Source organism: Giraffa tippelskirchi, chromosome 5 (genome assembly GCF_054371585.1).
Source record: "Giraffa tippelskirchi isolate mGirTip1 chromosome 5, T2T-mGirTip1v1.2.pri, whole genome shotgun sequence".
Classification (NCBI taxonomy): Eukaryota; Metazoa; Chordata; class Mammalia; order Artiodactyla; family Giraffidae; genus Giraffa; species Giraffa tippelskirchi.
This window is the reverse complement of record NC_137279.1, coordinates 80,124,424-80,147,578: the sequence shown is the minus strand read 5'-3', so window position 1 is coordinate 80,147,578 and position 23,155 is coordinate 80,124,424. Positions and strand designations below refer to the sequence as shown.

The window sequence follows — 23,155 nt, the reverse complement described above, 5'->3', positions numbered from 1 at the left end:
CACACAAATAGGGAATTAGTCATCTGTCTTTATCAAATGCATTCTAGAGATGGACAACTGTCTGACTCTACAGTTCTTGTTCACAAAACTATACCCAGTTGAGCTAAGCCAAAAGAAGTATTTGCTTAGTACCTACTTAGCAGATAACACTCAGGAGTACAAAAGATGGAGATGCGGTGACCTAAAAATATGCATGTCCCATTGGCTATGGCAATGAGATCAATTTCAAAGTGTTCAGATTTTGTGTTAAAATGTGACAGAGGTGTGTGAGGAGAGGAGAGGTCATGGTAGGCCACAGCAATCAGAAGGAGCAGGACCCAGGGATTCCCTGTCAGTTCAGTGGTTAGGCCTCTGGGCTTTCACTGCCAAAAGCCTGGGTTCAATCCCTGGTTGGGGAATTAAGATCCTACAAACTGCACAGTGCAGCCAAAAAAATAAAAAGGAGCAGGTCCTGACTTCAATGTTCTGTGTTGACTTCTCCAGCAGGTCATTCTCTATCTTCTTCACTAGCTACCCTTTCTCCTGGAACTTCCTGGCAATAAAATTTCTCTATCTGCCCCAGCATTCATTCATTCTTGTGACAATCCATTATTATCTCTATGACCAAGACCAAGTGGCAGAGAGCTTCTAGCTCCAATTCCATCTTCTTATCTAAGCTTGACTATCAAAGTTCACATAACTTCCTGGACTCTTGTCCTTCTATTGCATCACCCACATCAGGACAAAATATGAACTCCTCAACCTGTCCACAGAACACTGTAGAAACCAAGCTAGTCCAGATGTAAGCAGGGATAGCAGATGTAAGCTTTTATATGGAGAATAAATAAACAACAAGGTCCTACTGTATAGCACAGAGAACTATATTTAATATCCTATAATAAACCGTAATAGAAAAAAGAATGTGGAAATTCCCTGGAGGTCTACTTGTTAGGATTCCGGGTGTTCACTGACATGGCCTGGGTTCAATCCCTGCTTGGGGAACTAAGATCCTGCAAGCCACATAGTACAGTTAAGAAAAAAAAGTATATATATAATTTTGTATATGTATATAAACGTATATATATATACACTTTGTATATAAATGTGTGTATATATGTATATATATATAACAAAATCACTTTGTTGTACAGCAGAAATTAACACACATTGTATGTAAATCAACTTCTTCAATAAAAAAATACTGATTAAAAGAAACCAAATTAGTCTACCTTGCTACTTTAGTAGACATAGTGAATAAAACACAAACAATGCTGTTTGGAAGACTGAGAACTTGAGGTCTCATCCCTCTACTAAACATTTGAACATTCCATAGAAGGCATGGACTTGAGCTAAATGCATACTAGAACACTGCTTGAAATTAGTTTCTCTTGAAATGAATAATAGTACATCCCTGATATAAATTCCCTTGTTTGTCATTTCAGAAGTAGATAGCTGAGAAAAAGTATCAGTGTTAGATTTTCTCTCTCATTATTTGATTTCTGTTTAATTACAAATGTACTATGCATCATTCTTTTATGCAGTTGAATAAAACCTTGTTCAAATCAGACTCCAGAATATGCAAAGGGGGAAGGTGGCGTCTATTTAGAAAAGGAAAAGCCAAGCCTACTATGGAGATTTCCCATTGCCTAGGTAACATGAAACAGATAAAGCCAGTCTTCTATCTTCCTTTTGAAAGGTTGTTGCTGAGCTGTGCAAGACGCCGGGATTCTTGGCCTCCAGAGAAGAATTCAATCCGGGGCCAGTGACGAGGTTTGATCGCTCAGAGCTTTTGTGTAATAAAGTTTTATTAAAGTGTAAAAGAGATAGAGAAAGCTTCTGACATAGACATCAGAAGGGGGCAGAAAGAGTGCCCCTCCTGCTAGTCTTTAGTCAGATGTTATATAGCTATTGTGTGTGTCTGTTAGCCGCTCAGTTGTGTCCGACTCTTTGTGACCCCACAAACTGTAGCCCACCAGGCTTCTCTGTCCATGGAATTCTTCAGGCAAGAATACTAGATTGGATTGCTGCTCCCTTCTCCAAAGAATCTTTCTGACCCAGAGGTCAAACCCTGGTCTCCTGCATTGCAGGCAGATTCTTTACCATTTGAGCTACAGGGATAGCTACTAGCTACTTAGAGAAAGGAAATGTCTCAAAACTCAGACTGGCACCAGGCCCCTCACCCACAACATGCATTTTGAGATAACATTGGCACCAGGTGAGTCATCCTGGGCCATAAAATGATTGACATGTATCTTGGAGAAAGGCAGGTTTCCAAGCAAATACAGTCTTATTAACATAGCTTAAGAGAATATTTGCATGAGTAAAACATACTGGTTTGTCAAGTCACTTCTGAGTCTTAGGCAGAACCAACTTGAAGACAGTCTAGGATAAATACATAGTTCATTAACATAGCTTAAGAAAAACATTTCCATAAGAAAAATGCATTGGTTAACTCAAGATGTGAAAAAAGTTAAGTTCAGGTGGAACCAGGTATTGTCATGGCAACACAGAATTTTAAAATAAACCTTTTTTTAAATTTGTACAGAGAAGGGGAAAAATATCTAACACTTGTAGTTTGTTTCCTCCTGCCACTTAAGAGAGAGAGAAAAAATGTCTGACACTTGCAGCCTATTTCTTCCATTTGGAGACCGTTGGCCTTCCTGTCTGTTACCCTCTCACTTTCTCCTTTGTTGAAGCATCCTAAAGAAAGCAAGAGGAAAATCTAGGTCCTGGAAAATAAACACCAGGTCACATTTTCTTTACCTTTTAATGATGCTGGTGGTGACAAGTTTTTCAATCTGACACCACTAGCAAGGTTACAGACTTCTTCATTTTCCTCCTCAAGACCGAAAGGAAACGTTTTTAAGTCCTCTGTTGGCTTAGCAAAGTTCTCTATAGAGAGGTATAAGGGAAGAAAAGTTGAAAGTCATTGTCCTATTATTATCTGGGTTTTCCAATAAACTTCGAGATGGGTCTCACATGAGAAAGAACAGGCAGAGATATGTGTCAGCCCCTAAAGTATTCTGGAACACTGTTTTAAGTAAAGCTGACATATGAAAATCAAAATTTACTCAAAACATGTTTTTCTTTCCCTCCCCTGCCCAAGATAAAAAGGATTGGTAATAACAACTGAATGTCTTCCATAATACATACAGTTTTACAAAAATTTGATTCAAAGATTATCAGGATGTATCTTACAGCTTATACTTACTATATGTGCATGCATGCTAAATCACTTCAGTTACGTCTGACTCTTTGCAACCATATAGACCATAGCCCACTAGGCTCCTCTATCCCTGAAGATTCTCCAGGCAAGTGTTGCTGTGCCCTCCTCCTTCACGACCTAGGGATCGAACTGGTGTCTCATATCTCTTGCATTGGCAGGCAGATTCTTGAGCACTAGCACCACCTGGGAAGCCCATACTTACTATATACGATATACTTCTATGTATGCTTACAGTATATACTTGTATGCACACTGAAACACCCACACTCAGAGGCAAGCACATTCTATAGAAGACTGTACTCTACTTGACTGGTTATTGTCAGAAAGAGATATTAGGGACTCCCTTGGTGGTGCAATGGTTAAGAATCCACCTACCAATGCAGGGAACATGGGTTTGATCTCTGGTCCGGGAACTAAGTTACCACATACCTTGGAGCAACTAAGTCCACTTGCCAGACTACTGAGCTTGTACTCTAGAGTCTGAGTGCTGCAACAAGAAAAGCCACTGCAACGAGAAGCCCACAAACCACAACTGAGTAGCCCCACTTGCCACAACAAGAGAAACCCTGCACAAAGCAACAAAGACTGAGTGCAGCCAAAAATAAATTTAAAAAAATTTTTAAGAACTTATTTTTTAATAAAATAAAGATATTAAAAATGAGGTTTGAATATAAACTTGCATAGTAATTTTTTCTCCTGGCACTCCAAAATGTATTACTTATTTGTCCCTCCAGTCATTCATTAACACTTGAGTTGCAATGTCATGGTCCGGGCACAGGTTAGAAAAGAATTTCCACACATGAGACAGAATAAGAGGGAAATAAACTTTATTAGAGTGGGAGAAGCTCTTAGAACAGCAGGCCAGCTCAAGGGAGAACTGACGTTGAATAGAGGTCCGTAGTCCATTTTTATACCCAGGGTACAAAGAGTGGGATATGGGTCTTGCAGGTCATTTGCTGATTGGATGAGGCACATATACTCGGTGGGAGGTGGGAAGAGTAAGTCAAATATCTTCTCCCTATGGGGTAGGAGCGGAGAAGGCAATGGCACCCCACTCCAGTACTCTTGCCTGGAAAATCCAATGGATGGAGGAGCCTGGTGGGCTGCAGTCCATCGGGTCGCTATGAGTCGGACATGACTGAGCGACTTCACTTCCACTTTTTCTTTCATGCATTGGAGAAGGAAATGGCAACCCACTCCAGTGATCTTGCCTGGAGACTCCCAGGGATGGGGGAGCCTGGTGGGCTGCCGTCTATGGGGTCGCACAGAGTTGGACACAACTGAAGCGACTTAGCAGCAGCAGCAGCATGGGGTAGAAGAGGAGACAGGTTATGCTTAGGAAGACCTGAAATCCGTTAATAGTTACAACATGGGGGAGGGAAGAATGATAAGGGTCTGGTTTTTCCATTCCTGAATTCCAGGACCCTCCTTGGTTTTATCTACTCTTTCGTCCTTGGGTCACCACATGCAAGACACTGAGACAGGCAATGTGGAAATATTAGGGTGACCATAACTAAGTTCCTGAACTCTTGGAAAAAAGAGGTATATACGCAGACAGTCAGATACCAGACGGTAAACAAGTGCCACGTGAGTTGGCACAGATGGTAAGTGTGGGAGAGCTCATAACACAGTACAGACTTTTTATGCATCAGAACCTGTGAAGGCTATAAATGTGGCTAATGCATGCTTCCAGCCTTCAAGGATCTTAAAATTTATGGAAACTGATATTTAGGTAACTAAGCAAAGAAGAACTAAAGAGCCCCTTGATGAAAGTGAAAGAGGAGAGGGGAAAAGTTGGCTTAAAGCTCAACGTACAGAAAACTAAGATCATGGCATCTGGTCCCATCACTTCATGGCAAATAGATGGGGAAACAGTGGGAACAGTGTCAGACTTTATTTTGGGGGGCTCCAAAATCACTGCTGATAGTGATTGCAGCCATGAAATTAAAAGATGCTTACTCCTTGGAAGGAAGGTTATGACCAACCTAGATAGCATATTGAAAAGCAGAAACATTACTCTGCCAACAAAGGTCTATCTAGTCAAGGCTATGGTTTTTCCAGTAGTCATCTATGGATGTGAGAGTTGGAAGGTGAAGAAAGCTGAGCGCCGCAGAGTTGATGCTTTTGAACTGTGGTGTTGGAGAAGACTCTTGAGAGTCCCTTGGACTGCAAGAAGATCCAACCAGTGCATCCTAAAGGAGATCAGTCCTGGGTGTTCATTGGAAGGACTGATGTTGAAGCTGAAACTCCCAATACTTTGACCACCTCATGCGAAGAGTTGACTCATTGGAAAAGACCCTAATGCTGGGAAGGACTGGGGGCAGGAGGAGAAGGGGACAACAGAGGATGAGATAGCTGGATGGCATCACCGACTCAACGGACATGGGTTTGGGTAGACTCCAGGAGTTGGTGATGGACAGGGAGGCCTGGCGTGCTGCGATTCATGGGGTCGCAAAGAGTCGGACACGACTGAGCGACTGAACTGAACTGAATCATAATACAGGAAAAGTGACTTAAGAGCTAAAGAGCAAAGAGGAGTAGAGAATAAAGGACAATTAATTCAGTCAGTAGATTCAGGAAGGCTTCATAGAGGAAGAAATATTTTGGTTGAAGCTTAAAGAATGAAGGGATATTCCAAGTGGAATATAGAAGGGTGATCAACACAAAAGCACAGAAGCCAGGAGCAATTTGCAATTTAGGGAAATGTAAAGAGGCCAGTGTGGTGGGTGAAGTGCTGGAGTGCTACTTACTGTGGGAGATGTACTTAGAGAGAAAGTTTGAGAGCAGAGTATGCAGCGCATTCAACACCACACTATGAAGTTTGGACTTTATTCCATAGACAAAGGGGAAATACCCCAAGTTGGATAGTAGTGATCCAACCAACTATTTTTAGGAAGATAACACTGGAAGCAGAGAGGACAGGCAAAGAGACTAGGAAGGTGTGTAAGAAACTATGACAATGGAATATCAGGAAGTGAAGATGGATAGGATTATCCAAGTGATAATGCAAAGAATACTAATGATATTGAGAAAATGAGACCTAGGCAAGATAGGGATGGAGGTGAGAGAAACATGAGTGCTGACAATAATCAAGCTGGGAAATACAAGAGGAGATGCAGTATGGCAGGGAGGTAATGCGTTACATTTTAAATTTGTTGAGTTCAGTGGGATGTATAGGACAGTCCAATGGGCAATTGGAAATATGGGTCCGGAATTAAGAGTGAAATTAAGGTTGGATGTTACATACACAAACACACACATACTCACTCACATGTGCACTTCACACATAGAAGGTTGGAAAATAAATGAAAAACTGAAAACAAGTGGAGAGAGAGTACTGAGTTAGCAAAGAGAAAGGTTAAGGATGGAACGTGAAGAATGCCCTCCTCAGAACATAGACTGGGTGGGGGGAGAAGCCAATCTGAGGAATAGTCAGCGAGGCAAGTGAGGCAAAGGAAGAGTTCAGGATCAGGGAAGCAAATGAAGGGCAGCATACCAAAAAGGGGCCAGGTGTGCGCATGTGTCGTGGGGGTAGGAGAATAGGGATTAAGAATTTGACTTGACAGAGAGTCCCCTGGTAAGTCTAGTGGTTAGGATTCAGCACTTTCACTACTGTAGCCCGGGTTCAACTCCTGGTCAGGAAATTGAGATCCTACAAGCCGCACAGCCAAAAATATATACAAAACAAGACTTGATCCATGCTCTTTTACGCTTTCTAATTTCCCTTTCCAGGACCTAGCACTGTGATGACCATTCTTTTATCACTCTAGGTACAAGACCTCTAGGTACAGGCTATCCTAGGACTGGAGATTCAGGAGTATATAAGACTTCCTGCCTCAGGGAGCTGACATTCTCACAGTGGAAGACAAATAATAACCAACAGATAAATAAATTAATAGGATAACCTCATAATGTGACTCAGGTTTGTGAAATAAAGAAACACGGTGATAGAGACTAATGAGAAAGCACAGAGTAGGGAAGGTCTTCCTTAAGCAAGGCATGGTCAGAGAAAGTGACTGTGAGGAGATTACACCTGAGATAAGGGCAAGAGGAAGTAGGTATGCAAAACACCTGAGGAGAGGGAGCAACCAGGAACTCAGGGCGTTAGAGGAGCAGAAATGTGGCTGGAGCATATTTCAAAATGTTGGTGAGACCACAGAGTGGGTGGAAGGCAGCTCCCACAGGGATCTCCAGTCCAAGGTAGGGAGTTTGGATTTCATTGTAAACTCAATAGGAAACCACTAAAAGTTGTTTGGTTTTAAAAAAGTTTGTTTATTTGGTAAGTTTCAAATTTATCAAAAGTTGTAAGAATAACACTATTAATCTTTATTCAAATTCATCTATTGTTAACATTTTGCCCCATTTGCTATACCCTTTGTTCTCTATGTACATATTTTTCAGAAGAATTTCATTTGAGTATTAAGTTGCATAAATCATGCCCTTTTACTCTCAAATACTTTACTCTGAATCCCCAAGAATAACAATTCTCTTACATAAGTAGAATATACTTATTTTCTTTTACTGTCCATATTCCAGCTTTGTCAGTTGACTCAATAATGTTCTTTAGCATTCTTTTTTTTGTATACAGCCCAGGCGTCCTCCAACAGGTGAGTAGCTAAACAACCTGTGTTATGTCCATACCATGGAACACTACTCAGCAACTAATAAGACCAAACTACTGATACACACAACAACCCAGATAATCTTCAGAGAATTATGCTGAGTGAAAAACAGTCTCAAAAGATTACATATACTGTATGATTCTGTTTATAAAAATTCCTCAAAGTGACAAAATTATAGATATGAAGAACTGATTAGTTATTACCAGGGAAGGAAGTATGGGGGTGGGGGTGGCTGTAATGGCAACATGAGGAATCCTTGTGGTGATGAAAGTATTATGTATCTTGACTGTATCAATATTAATATCCTGAGTGTGATATTATACTGTAGTTTTCCTGATGTTACTATGGGGGAAAACCAGGTAAAGGGTACATATTAATAGAATCTCTCCATATTATTGTTTTAACCAAAAAGTTCATTTGGGTTTTCCCATAACACCCCATGGAAAAACCTGAATGAACTTTTTGGCCAACACAATACTTGTTACAACTGTATGTAAATTTATGATCACCTCAAAGAAGTTTAATTAAAAAAACTCAATGAGGCAGCAAAGTATTATTGTATTCAATCATTTCATTTATATTCAAAGAGATCCCCAGAATGCCTACTGTGGTGTAAGACACAGGGAAGGTGCTCAGTAGACCTTTGTTGAGTGAATAAATGAGAAAAGATTTGAGTTCCTTTATTCTACATTATTCTACTCCAGTACTCTTGCCTGGAAAATCCCATGGACAGAGGAGCCTGGTAGGCTACAGTACATGGGGTCGCTAAGAGTCGGACATGACTGAGCGACTTCACTTCCACTTTTCCCTTTCATGCACTGGAGAAGGAAATGGCAACCCACTCCACTATTCTTGCCTGGAGAATCCCAGGGATGGTGGAGCTTGGTGGGCTGTCGTCTATGGGGTCGCACAGAGTCGGACACGACTGAAGTGACTTAGCCTTAGGCTATTCTACATTATAGAGCAGGTAGCTGGCAATAGGAGAAGGCAATGGCACCCCACTCTAGTACTCTTGCCTGGAAAATCCCATGAACGGAGGAGCCTGGCGGGCTGCAGTCCATGGGGTCACTGAGTCGGACACGACTGAGCGACTCCACTTTCACTTTTCACTTTCATGCCCTGGAGAAGGAAATGGCAACCCACTCCAGTACTCTTGCCTGGAGAATCCCAGGGACGGGGGAGCCTGGTGGGCTGCCGTCTATGGGGTCGCACGGAGTCGGACACAACTGACGCGACTTAGCAGCAGCAGCAGCAGCAGCAGCAGGCAATAAAGGTTGTGACTAATCCCTAAATATCAGCTATTAAATGTCATATGGAGAACTGAAATCTAGACTCCTAACTTCAAAGCCAAAAATTTCCTTTTGATTGCACTGTTCTAACTCTTTTTTCATAGCATAGGTGCTAACTCTTAAACCTTTGTGTCTAAATATAGTTTCTTCCTTTCTTCTAAATGTAGTTCCTTCCTTTCTTTTTTGCTAGCATATTATTTTTTCTCCTTATCACTGCCACCTCCCTGAACAACTAGCATATCCACCCCAGACATTTTCCTATCATTCACATTAATCCTAATCCTCTACACCCCAGCTTGCATCTGTACCCCTTTTCCCAACCCCCACCCTTCTCCCTTCAACAAAACCATTTTCTTAAAAATTCCACCTGGCTTCTTTGTGCCATTATCTCAAAGTTCATCCTTCTGCATGTCTCAGTATCATGAGAACCTTGTTGACAATTCACTTTGAGATAATCATTTTACCTCTGGAAAAAAAGTTATTCTTTTTTCCCTAATAACATCCACATCCCTCATCAATTCTGATTTTGGGCTTTAAGATTCTCCAGTGTTCTTTTATTTCTATTACAGGTCTACATTCTTTCTCCCAGTGCAGTGAGTCCCAGGCAATGTTAAGTTCTCTCACAATCTGGGATATCAAGTCCAACATTCACTGCCTCCTAATGGCAACCCACCCCAGTGTTCTTGCCTGGAGAATCCCAGGGATGGGGGAGCCTGGTGGGTTGCCGTCTATAGGGTCGCACAGAGTCGGACACGACTGAAGCGACTTAGCAGCAGCAGCAGCAAACCCTTTTAGGAAGAAGTCTATGGAAAAGCCTACTCTTGCCACCCTCTCTTCAGAAGGAGAGTGAGAGAGAGAACCATCATTACAGGACTTACTGAACAGGTTATTCCAGGTTACATTTGTCTTTTCCTCAGACTCCATTGCTTGGAAAACGAGTACCCTGTGATGGTCTAGGTTTTTAAGCAATTCTTCACAGTAAAATGGAATTCCACAGCTTCCCTCTGCTAGATACCTGTAGTGAAAACAAGGCAACCTGTTTATATCAAAGAACTATCTTTTAGGAAGGAAAAATATTTGAGTCTTCTCAATCACTCAAAAATAATTGCATCTCTTTCTCCATTTGTTTTGGTTTGTTTTCCATTTTTAGGGATTGCCTTTACTTTTTTTCTTTCATTTTTGAAAATTACATAAAACATTTAAATCTTTCCAAACTCAAAACTATGTAATAAGGTACACCCTCACTCTTGCTTCCCTACCTCACCTTATAAGCAACTATTTAAATTAATTTCTGGCTTATCTTTTCAAGGTTTCTTTCAAAAACTACAGAAAACGCACATATATATTTCACCCCCTTTCTTAGATTGAAAAACAGCACTTTGTACATACTACACATTAGGCTATGCCTTGTTTTTCTCTCGATAATGTATCTTGGTCATCCCTCCATATCAGTAGAACTTTCTTATTTCTTTTTGTAGCTCTATAGGGCTTCATTTCGTGGGTGCATCCTAGTTTACTCTAACTGTCCCCTTAGAGATGAAATTTGGATTGTTTTCTGTCTTTCACTAGTATAAAAAATGCCTCAATAAAAACTGTCCATAAGCAACTCCCAGCAAAGAACCCCAGACGCTCGCATCATCCGCCACCAGCAAGTGGGGGCTGAACGGAGAGGAGCGGGCGGCACTGCCTAGGGTAAGGACCGGGCCCGAGTGCCCCGAGGGCAATCTGAGGGAGCTAACGTGAGATAGTAACCTAAACTGTAGGACAGCCAGAGAGAGAACTATCCCGCGAAAAGCCCAACTCTAAGGCACTGCCGGCCCACTCAAGAACAAAGGACTGAGCGATACCAGAGGAGAGCTAGCCGGCTGCGGACCGCCCCATCCCCCGCCGGACACAGCGGGCAGGCGGGGCCCGCCAGAGCCGGAAAGGGGCAAACTCGGCTCCAGAGAGGGCACCCCCTACCAAACTGCAAACAGGCTCCCAGTTTCTAAGCAAAGACTGCCTGAGATCCCGGAGGGTCGACAGCCGCCGGGAGGGTCGCAGCCAGAGACCAGCTCCCCAGAACCGACACAAAGCACACCGGAGCCGAGCGCGCCCGTAAACCAAGGCGGGGACCAGGGAGGTGATAAGCCGCACCGCCCCAACAGGGGAGAGCGCGCTCGCCAAACTCCTGGCCGCCTGAGCAGCTCCGACCAGGAACGGCACAAGCCGCGGGCGAAACCGAGTCTGCGCCTTTGTGGAGTAACCGGGAGCCTGAACCTGAGCGGCTTAGACCTGGGAAGTGCACGCAGCTCAGGGCCCGCTCCCCGGCCGAGTAACCTGAAGCCTGAGCAGGGTAGACGGGGAAAGCACACACGATGTGAGCGGGGGCGAACCCAGTGCGGCCGAGACACTGCGAGCTCACCACACACACGCCAGATTTGCAGTGTTCCTTCCTCCCCACAGCACAATTGAACAAGCGGACCTAAAGAGATCACCTCCACCGCTTTGTTGCAGGGCGGAAATTAGATACTGAAGAGATCTCCAAACAGAAGCCAAATAAACAGAGGGAAGCGCTTTGGAAGGGACAGGCCAACAGATTAAAATCCCTGTAGTTAATACCAACTGCATTGAAAAGGACCTATAGATCTTGAAAAGTATAAGCAGGAATAAGGATCTATCTGAAACTGAGCAGATCCCACACTGCTCACAACAGCTCCAGAGAAAGTCCGGGATATATATATTTTTACTATTATTTATTTTTTTTTAATTTTTTTTTTAAATTAAAAAAATTTTTTTTCTCTTCCTTCCTTTTTCTTCAAGTCCTCTATTACACCTTTAACTTTCATTTTCATAACCCACTATTAACTTGCAAAAAAAAAAAACCCTATTTTTGAAGCAAACTACATACATATATCTTATACCTTTTGTGTTTTCTTTTTTTAATGTTTTTTTTCCTGTTTTACTTTTTTTTTACTGTTTTACTGTTTTTTTTTTCTTTTTACACTGTTTCCTTTTTTCTTTTTTTTTTTATATTGTAAGTTTTATAAGAGTCTAACCTCTACTCTAGATTTTTAATCTTTGTTTTACATATTTGATATCAATTTTGTACATTTAAGAACCCAATCTTTAGGACCCATTTTTACTCAGGAGTGTGATCACTGGCCTGATTACTCTCTCCCCCTATTGATGCTCTTTCTTCTCCCCCAGGGAACCTCTATCTCCCACCCTCCTCCTTCTCTTCTCAACCCAATTCTGTGAATCTCTGAGGGTGTTCTGGGTACCGGAGAACACTTCAGGAACAGGATACTGACCAGATCTCTCTCTCCCCTCTTGATTCCTCCCTTTCTACTCATGCTCACCTCTATTACCTTCCTCCCCCCTCTCTATGTATCTCTGTGAACCACTCTGAGGGTTCCAAACTGTGGAAAGCACAGAGGGAAGTGCTTACTTGCTAGATTGCTCTCTCCACATTTGAATTCCCCTCTTCCCCTCCTGGTCACCTCAACCTCCCCCCCCCACCTCATCTCTCCATGTAACTCAGTGAACCTTTCTGGGTATCCCTCACTGTGGAGAATCTTTTCACCATTAACCTAAAAGTTTTATTATTGAGGCTGTATGGAAGGAGAAGTCTTGAGGCTACTGCAAGAATAAGACTGAAAGCCAGGGGAAACATTAATTAATAAGAGACCATCCAATAGCCTCCATATATACACTGAAACCAAGCTCCACCCAAGAGCCAATAAGTTCCAGAGCAAGACATACCACACAAATTCTCCAGCAACGCAGGAACATAGACCTGAGCATCAATATACAGGCTGCCCAGAGGCACACCAAATCCATAGACATCTCAAAAATTAATACTGGTCACTCCATTGCACTCTAGAGAGCAGAAATCCAGCTCCACCCACCAGAACACCGACACAAGCTCCCCCAACCAGGAAGCCTTGACAAGCCACCTGTCCAACCCCAACCGCAGTGAGGAACCTCCACAATAAAGAGGAACTTCATACTACCAGAATACAGAAGGGCCACGCCTAACACAGCAATCTAAACAAGATGAAAAGGCAGAGAAATACTCAGCAAGTAAAGGAAAATGAGAAATGCCCACAAAGCCAAACAAAAGAGGAGGAGATAGGGAATCTATCTGAAAAAGAATTTAGAATAATGATAATAAAAATGATCCAAAACCTTGAAAGCAAAATGGAGTTACAGATAAATAGCCTGGAGACAAAGATTGAGAAGATGCAAGAAATGTTTATCAAGGACTTAGAAGAAATAAAAAGGAGTCAATATAGAATGAATAATGAAATAAAGGAGATAAAAGACACTCTGGAGGGAACCAACAGTAGAATAACGGAGGCAGAAGATAGGATAAGTGAGGTAGAAGATAGAATGATGGAAATAAACGAAGCAGAGAGGAAAAAAGAAAAAAGAATCAAAAGAAATGAGGAAAACCTCCGGGACCTCTGGGACAATATGAAACGCCCCAACATTCGAATCATAGGAGTCCCAGAAGAAGAAGATAAAAGGAAAGGCCATGAAAAAATACTCGAGGAGATAATAGTTGAAAATTTCCCTAAAACGAGGAAAGAAATAGTCACAGAAGTCCAAGAAACCCAAAGAGTTCCAAACAGGATAAACCCAAGGCGAAACACCCCAAGACACATATTAATCAAATTAACAAAGATCAAACACAAAGAACAAATATTAAAAGCAGCAAGGGAAAAACAACAAATAACACACAAGGGGATCCCCATAAGGATAACAGCTGATCTTTCAATAGAAACCCTTCAGGCTAGAAGGGAATGGCAGGACATACTTAAAGTAATGAAAGAGAATAATCTACAACCCAGATTACTGTACCCAGCAAGGATCTCATTCAGATATGAAGGAGAATTCAAAAGCTTTACAGACAAGCAAGAGCTGAGGGAATTCAGCACCACCAAACCAGCTCTCCAACAAATGCTAAAGGATCTTCTCTAAACAGGAAACACAGAAAGGATGTTTCAACACGAACTCAAAACAACAAAGTAAATGGCAACGGGATCATACTTATCAATAATTACCTTAAATGTAAATGGGTTGAATGCCCCAACCAAAAGACAAAGGCTTGCTGAATGGATACAAAAACAAGACCCCTATATATGCTGTCTACAAGAGACCCACCTCAAAACTAGGGACACACACAGGCTGAAAGTGAAGGGATGGAAAAACATATTTCATGCAAACGGAGACCAAAAGAAAGCAGGAGTCGCAATACTCATTTCAGATAAAATAGACTTTAAAATAAAGGATGTGAAAAGGGACAAAGAAGGACACTACATAAAGATCAAAGGATCAATCCAAGAAGAAGACGTAACAATCATAAATATATATGCACCCAACATGGGAGCACCACAATATATAAGGCAAATACTAACAAGTATGAAAGGGGAAATTAACAATAACACAATAATAGTGGGAGACTTTAATACTCCACTCACACATATGGATAGATCAACTAAACAGAAAATTAACAAGGAAACACAAACTTTAAACGATACAATAGACAAATTAGATTTAATTGATATTTACAGGACTTTCCACCCCAACACAATCAATTTTACCTTTTTCTCAAGTGCACATGGAACTTTCTCCAGGATAGATCACATCCTGGGCCATAAATCTAGCCTTGGTAAATTCAAAAAAATTGAAATCATCCCAGCCATCTTCTCTGACCACAATGCAGTAAGATTAGACCTCAATTACAGGAAAAAAACTATTAAAAATTCCAACATATGGAGGCTAAACAACACGCTTCTGAATAACCAACAAATCACAGAAGAAATCAAAAAAGAAATAAAATTATGCATAGAAACGAATGAAAATGAAAACACAACAACCCAAAACCTATGGGACACTGTAAAAGCAATACTAAGGGGGAGGTTCATAGCAATACAGGCGTACCTCAAGAAACAAGAAAAAAATCAAATAAATCAACTAACTCTACACCTAAAGCAACTAGAGAAGGAAGAAATGAAAAACCCCAGGGTCAGTAGAAGGAAAGAAATCTTAAAAATTAGGGCAGAAATAAATGCAAAAGAAACAAAAGAGACCATAGCAAAAATCAACAAAACTAAAAGCTGGTTTTTCGAGAAGATAAACAAAATTGACAAGCCATTAGCCAGACCCATCAAGAAACAAAGGGAGAAGAATCAGATCAACAAAATTAGAAATGAAAATGGAGAGATCACAACAGACTCCACAGAAATACAAAGGATCATAAGAGACTACTACCAACAGCTATATGCCAATAAAATGGACAACTTGGAAGAAATGGACAAATTCTTAGAAAAGTATAACTTTCCAAAACTGAACCAGGAAGAAATAGAAGATCTTAACAGACCCATCACAAGCACGGAAATCGAAACTGTAATCAGAAATCTTCCAGCAAACAAAAGCCCAGGACCAGACGGCTTCACAGTGGAATTCTACCAAAAATTTAGAGAAGAGCTAACACCTATCCTACTCAAACTCTTCCAGAAAATTGCAGAAGATGGTAAACTTCCAAACTCATTCTATGAGGCCACCATCACCCTAATTCCAAAACCAGACAAAGATGTCACAAAAAAGGAAAACTACAGGCCAGTATCACTGATGAACATAGATGCAAAAATCCTTAATAAAATTCTAGCAAACAGAATCCAACATCATATTAAAAAGATCATACATCATGACCAAGTGGGCTTTATCCCAGGAATGCAAGGTTTTTTTTAACATCCGCAAATCAATCAATGTAATATACCACATTAACAAATTGAAAGAAAAAAACCATATGGTTATCTCAATAGATGCAGAAAAAGCCTTTGACAAAATTCAGCATCCATTTATGATAAAAACCCTCCAGAAAGCAGGAATAGAAGGAACATATCTCAACATAATAAAAGCTATATATGACAAACCACAGCAAACATTATCCTCAATGGTGAAAAATTGAAAGCATTTCCCCTAAAGTCAGGAACAAGGCAAGGATGCCCACTTTCACCACTACTATTCAACATAGTTTTGGAAGTTTTGGCCACAGCAATCAGAGCTGCAAAAGAAATAAAAGGAATACAGATAGGAAAAGAAGAAGTAAAACTCTCACTGTTTGCAGATGACATGATCCTCTACATAGAAAACCCTAAAGACTCTACTAGAAAATTACTAGAGTTGATCAATGAATATAGTAAAGTTGCAGGATATAAAATTAACACACAGAAATCCCTTGCATTCCTATACTCCAATAATGAGAAAACAGAAAGAGAAATTAAGGAAACAATACCATTCACCATTGCAACAAAAAGAATAAAATACTTAGGAATATATCTACCTAAAGAAACAAAAGACTTATATATAGAAAACTATAAAACACTGATGAAAGAAATCAAAGAGGACACAAACAGATGGAGAAATATACCGTGTTCATGGATTGGAAGAATTAATATAGTGAAAATGAGTATACTACCCAAAGCAATCTATAGATTCAATGCAATCCCTATCAAGCTACCAATGGTATTTTTCACAGAACTAGAACAAATCATCTCACAATTTGTATGGAAATATAAGAAACCTCGAATAGCCAAAGCAATCTTGAGGAAGAAGAATGGAACTGGAGGAATCAACCTGCCTGACTTCAGGCTCTACTACAAAGCCACAGTCATCAAGACAGTATGGTACTGGCACAAAGATAGAAATATAGATCAATGGAACAAAATAGAAAGCCCAGAGATAAACCCACGCACATATGGACACCTTATCTTCGACAAAGGAGGCAAGAATATACAATGGAGAAAAGACAATCTCTTTAACAAGTGGTGCTGGGAAAACTGGTCAACCACTTGTAAAAGAATGAAACTAGAACACTTCCTAACACCGTACACAAAAATAAACTCAAAATGGATTAAAGATCTAAACGTAAGACCAGAAACTATAAAACTCCTAGAGGAAAACATAGGCAAAACACTCTCCAACATAAATCACAGCAGGATGCTCCATGACCCACCTCCCAGAATATTGGAAATAAAAGCAAAAATAAACAAATGGGACCTAATTAAAATTAAAAGCTTTTGCACAACAAAGGAAACTATAAGCAAGGTGAAAAGACAGCCTTCAGAATGGGAGAAAATAATAGCAAATGAAGCAACAGACAAACAATTAATCTCAAAAATATACAAGCAACTTCTGCAGCTGAATTCCAGAAAAATAAACGACCCAATCAAAAAATGGGCCAAAGAACTAAACAGACATTTCTCCAAAGAAGACATACAGATGGCTAACAAACACATGAAAAGATGCTCAACATCACTCATTATTAGAGAAATGCAAATCAAAACCACAATGAGGTATCATTTCACACCAGTCAGAATGGCTGCTATCCAAAAGTCTACAAGCAATAAATGCTGGAGAGGGTGTGGAGAAAAGGGAACCCTCTTACACTGTTGGTGGGAATGCAAACTAGTACAGCCACTATGGAGAACAGTGTGGAGATTCCTTAAAAAACTGGGAATAGAACTGCCATATGACCCAGCAATCCCACTGCTGGGCATATATACCGAGGAAACCAGAATTGAAAGAGACGCGTGTACCCCAATGTTCATCGCAGCACTGTTTACAATAGCCAGGACATGGAAGCAACCTAGATGTCCATCAGCAGACGAATGGATAAGGAAGCTGTGGTACATATACACAATGGAATATTACTCAGCCATTAAAAAAAATACATTTGAATCGGTTCTACTGAGATGGATGAAACTGGAGCCCATTATACAGAGTGAAGTAAGCCAGAAAGAAAAACAACAATACAGTATACTAATGCATATACATGGAATTTGAAAGATGGTAACGATAACCCTATATGTGAGACAGAATAAGAGACACAGATGCATAGAACAATTTTATGGACTCTGAGGGAGAAGGTGAGGGTGGGACGTTCTGGGAGAATAGCATTGAAACATGTATATTATCATATGTGAAACAGAACACCATTCCATGTTCGATGCATGAGACAAGGGCTCAGGGCCGGGGCAATGGGATGACCCAGAGGGATGGGATGGGGAGGGAGGTGGGTCGGCGGTCCAGGAAGGGGAACACATGTAAACCCATGGCTGATTCGTGTCAATGTATGGCAAAAACTATTACAATATTGCAAAGTAATTAGCCCCCAACTAAAATAAATAAATTTATTAAAAAAAAAAAACTGTCCATATGTCACTTCATATTTTTGTCAATATATATATTAAAAAAATTTTTTTGAAGTAGAGTTGATTTACAATGTTGCATTATTTTCAGGTATACCACAAAGTGATTCAACATATATATATATATACACACACACACACACATAACTGTGTTATATATAACTGTGTTATATATGTTCAGATTCTTTACCCTTATAGGTTATTATAAAATTTTGAGTATAGTTCCCTGTAAATATATTTTTGAGACAGAGTCCTAGAATTAGGAAAGCTAGATCAAAAGATAATGCATAGGTATAATAAATATATACATAGTAAATAAATAAATACAGAGATAAAGAGGGAGAGACAGGGAGCCAAAGGGAAAGAACATAGGTAAACTCATGCCTGGTGTCCGAGACATTGCTCTTCCAGAAGCAAGATAACCCCATTATAAAGAACAGAAAACACGGTGGGTTGTAAACAGCTAGCTAAGGAAGGGGCATTGTCTATGTTGTTAAGGGGACTGCTGACAAGACCCAGTAGAGGAGTCACTGAGAAGACATCAACATCTATCATGACAAAGAACACCAGTACCAGATCATGTTATTACTGGTGACTAAGACCTGGCTCAGTTGTGGGTTGTGGTCTTTAATGTTTACCAATTTGCCTTTCATGTCACTTGCCCATGACTGTGCCCTTAGTCACTTTAGGTTAGAGTTGAGTGTACCTATACCCAGCTTGATGAAAGGGAAACAAAACTCATGCCTCTAAGCAAAGTTGAACATGATATAACAGGGATCATAAAAAGAAAAGGTGAGCAGCATCCATCCTACCGAACATGTTCAATGGCCCCTTTGAAAGGCGGGACCAGCAAGAATACTGAAATGGGTGCTTTCAGACACAACCTAAGGAATCTTATGAAGGCTGGACCTGGTGAATAAGTGCAGCTGTCAAGGCCTTAGAATAAATGGGTTACTCACGTGTCCAGTTCTTTGGGGATGCCCCTGACACTGAGGTCTAGGCAGACTTTGTTGAGGATGTCCTTAGGCTGCACGGGTCCAAGGGTGACATAGGTGGTGTTCCTGTTCTTCATTATGGCACTGGCAGCTGCACAGGGTATGTTGACAAAAGGAGACAGGGACATGATGATGAAGATGGGAACAGACCGGATAAGCTTTTCCATAAAGGTCCAGGAGGCTGAATCGATAAACTGGCCCTCATCAATGATGAAAATAATCCTTTCCTCTTTCACTGTCTAAACAAGGTGAAGAAATAGAAAGAAAAATGCTGTAGGACTTCAGGGATTTTTTGTGTGTTTTGGCTGCACCCCCAGACTTGTGGGATCTCAGTTCCCCAACAAGGGACTGAACTTGGGCCACAGCAGTGAAAGCACTGAATCTTAGTTAGGGATGAAATGAGATGTCACCAGGGAACGCCCATCACTTCAGTTTTTTATATATATATATGGGTATACATGTGTTTCCACTGAGTTTTGCGAAGCCAAGTAAAATCTTTTCTTTCCAGTATCTTTGTGATAATTTAGATTCTGCTAACTTGGAATTTGTGACCATTGGGACTAAACTGGCTGGAAGAGACTCGTACTTGGTTAGATCTTTGTGACAAGATAATGTATAGGATAGATGGGCTGTAGTCAAGTTAAATGCCCATTACATAAAAATAACTGAGATTTACTTCAAGTCATTCTAATTTATTGAAAAATAAAGGTCTCCTGGAAATACCTATTTGACATTTATTCAGCCAACATCTATTCAACACGTCTTTACCAAGCACTCACTGGGCTGGGTGCTGGAGGCAAAGTGCTGAGAGGAATTGATCTGGTCTTTGCCCTGTCAGCAGTTTGTGCTGTTCTAGCTTGAATTATAGCACGTCACACTTAAAAACAGATCAAGTGTCCTTTTTTCATGTAGACTACTTTTCCCTAACTAGTCTGAATTATTTATTTACTCATTAAGCATTTACCGTGCATCCCTTAGTGTCAGGTGCTGTTCTAAGCACTGGGGATACAGTATTAGACAAAACGTAGAGCTTACATTTTAGTGTGAGCCCTTGTATAGTGGGCTCTATATTTCCATAGTGTAAGATATCTAAATGGAGAAAACTTTTCCCATTCTTACTGCTACAGACTGCTCTTGGCTTCTTTTGGTTCCCTCTGAGTGTGATTGTTAAGCCATTCTTTCCCTCTATATGTTTTTATAAACCAAAGCAGTAAAGGGTACTTTCAAATTTCAGAAGACGATCATTCTAAAGTATTATAGCCTGTCTTATCACATACACATAGTAAGTCTCCTCTTACAGCCTCATTCTGTCACCAGATCGTAAGCTCTTCACTGACTCTGAGAACATTTTAATGAATAGAGGTTAGCATCCCATTGTTTTGTTTTGTATTGGACTAATATCTTTAAAACTATGGGCAGATAGGAATGTGAGTTTTAGTCATAGAATGGTCTTATCAGTGAATTATTTGTGAATTGAGGAGAGTAAAGCAAGAACCAAAAACCCCACATGAATTCAATAGTACATCATTGGCCCCAGCTTCCATAAGTTTAAAATAAGAAGATTGAAGACTCCCTGGTGGTCCAGCAGCTAAGACTCTGCTCCCAATGCAAGGGCCCCAGGTTTGATCCTTGGTCAAGGAACTAGATCCCACATGCCACAACTATAAGATCTTGCATGCCACAATGAAGACTGAAGATCCTGTGTGCTGCAACTAAGACACAGAACAGCCAAATAAATTTAAAAAAAAAATTTTTTTTTAAAAAGAGATTGAATTGGGTCATCTCTAATATGAATAAAAGCCAACATTTACACTGCACCTACTATGTTCCCAGCACTGTGTGATGCACTTCCATAAATTAATTCATTTAAAATCTTCATAATGTTTACAGAGATGGCACTATTGAATCTATTTACTGAGAAAATTAAGGCACAGGGAAGTTAAGCCACTTGCCCAAGATCATACTGATAGTAAATAATCCAAAGATTGGATCATTTACAGCTTTAGTCATGGTTTCCAACTAGATTTGGATCAGAACCACTGAGGAATTTTAAAATAAAAACAAACTAAACAGATTCGTAGGCCCAAACCAAGCCTTTTTCAATTTCAGGTAGAACTCATAAATCAATATATTTTATCAAGCTTCCTGGATATTTGTGATGAAAACAGTCCTCAAAACCTGACATTTAGAAATTATTGATATGGCCTTATTTGCCTGCAGTGGAGAAGAAGGAAGTTGTATTATATATTTATTGCCACAAACTTGAATTGTTTATTATGTGCCAAACATTCTTCTGGTCAATAGTGATACAAAAATGAATAACAGGCTCCCTCTCCTTAAGAAGTTCACAATCTCATGAGGGAGAGAGACACAAATTTAAGTAGCAAATTGCAATACACTATGGAAAACATAATAAGAAATATGTTCACAGTGTTACAGAAGCACAGTGAGAGAGGAATTAGTCATGCCTTGTGATTTGGGGGAGTTCTCACTGAAGAGGTAACACTGAATGATGAGTAGCATTTCTCCAGGTTAAAAAAAAAGTCTTTTGGCTTTTATCTCATTAGTATTGAGAATTGTTTGACTAGTATAAAGCAGAGGTTGGAGCAATTTGCATACACTCTGGCAGCTATATGGAGGATGAATTGCAGTGGAGAGGTATGACGCGCAGAGATTAGCTGGAAAGCTATTGTAATAGAAGAGAAAAAGCCTGAACTACAGTGGGGAACACAGAATGGATGGGTTCTAGAGTCGGTCTGAGGTAAGACTTGGCAACCGAGTAGATGCAGAAGATGTGGCAAATAGTGAAGAAGGTAGCAAAGATAACTTGAATGATGTGTGAATGAACTTATTATTAACTAAATCAAAGGTCAGGATCAGGATGAGGAAGATAGGGTACTGAAGTAGGGGAAAAAAATGAATTTAGTATTAGACACTGAACTGAGTGTGATTCCTCATATCCAAGTGGAATACACAGAAGGTTCTTAGTAATATGGTTCTGGTGCTTATAAAGAGAGCTAGGGAATGGGATATAAAGTTGGTGATTAACTGCATATAATGGACCGTCATGATATTACTCAGAGAGAAAAAGTCAACATTGGTTGAGTGGCTTCAATGAAAGAGACTCTATTCTAAGTGTTTTACATATAATCTAGTCATTTAAACCTTATAACCCTGTGAGCTGGGTACTATTATTCCTTCACTTTATAGAAATAAATTAAAAGCATGGACAGGTTAAGTCATTTGATCAAGCTTACCTAGGTAGCAAATGATAGGTCTAAGGGCTCAAGCTCCTGTAGTCTGACTACAGAGCGTGTATATATAACTGGTTTGATAGATCACTTCTTATACAGAGGGAGGAAAAAAAGAGATCTGGTTTTAAGAAGAGGCCAAACTCCCAGCAGTAATGTTAAAGGACTCATTTCAAATACAACTAAATTCTGAATAGACTCTCACCTTGGGGTTTTGAAGGATGGAGGACAATGAAACACTTTAGGTTAAAGCTTTCACATAATTCACAGCTTCTTGTCATTGGAATCTAAACTCTTGAGGCAACCTGGCTTTGTGGTGAGATGCCCAGTTTCTCCCCTCACCCCGTTATTTGACCCATAGATGCTCTTACTTGCTCCAAGATCTTCATAAACAACGCCTCCAACTGCTTTTGCTTTCTTGTGGTGCTCATCTTGGAAACCTCTCGTGAAATAGGGAACTATATAAAAAATTATAAGAATATTGAGTATTGGAAAATAGCAGAGGTAACTACTAGTTGTACGTCTTTGGCAGTTCACTTTACTGTTCTGTGCCTTAAAATCCTCGTATGTTAGATAATTCATAACATCTCTTC

General features: G+C 40.2%; 1 protein-coding gene across 31 annotated transcripts in view; it reads right to left on the bottom strand.

Annotated features, from left to right (window-relative positions):
- The window catches only part of ADCY10 (adenylate cyclase 10), a 105,881-nt gene that overhangs the window by 39,604 nt on the left and 43,122 nt on the right, over positions 1-23,155 (bottom strand). For 27 of the 31 annotated variants that reach the window (XR_014053387.1, XR_014053386.1, XR_014053382.1 and 24 more), the window contains 4 exons: positions 22,934-23,020; positions 19,276-19,550; positions 9,995-10,131; positions 2,743-2,871 (listed from right to left, as the gene is read on the bottom strand). Coding sequence is in view for 24 of the 31 variants with exons in the window: in XM_081489242.1 (XP_081345368.1) it covers positions 2,743-2,871; positions 9,995-10,131; positions 19,276-19,550; positions 22,934-23,020 (628 nt within the window). In the remaining 7 variants the exon portion in view is untranslated. The remainder of the gene's footprint in view (positions 1-2,742; positions 2,872-9,994; positions 10,132-19,275; positions 19,551-22,933; positions 23,021-23,155) is intronic. The other 4 variants (XM_081489234.1, XM_081489244.1, XM_081489245.1 and 1 more) reach the window with 1 other exon arrangement.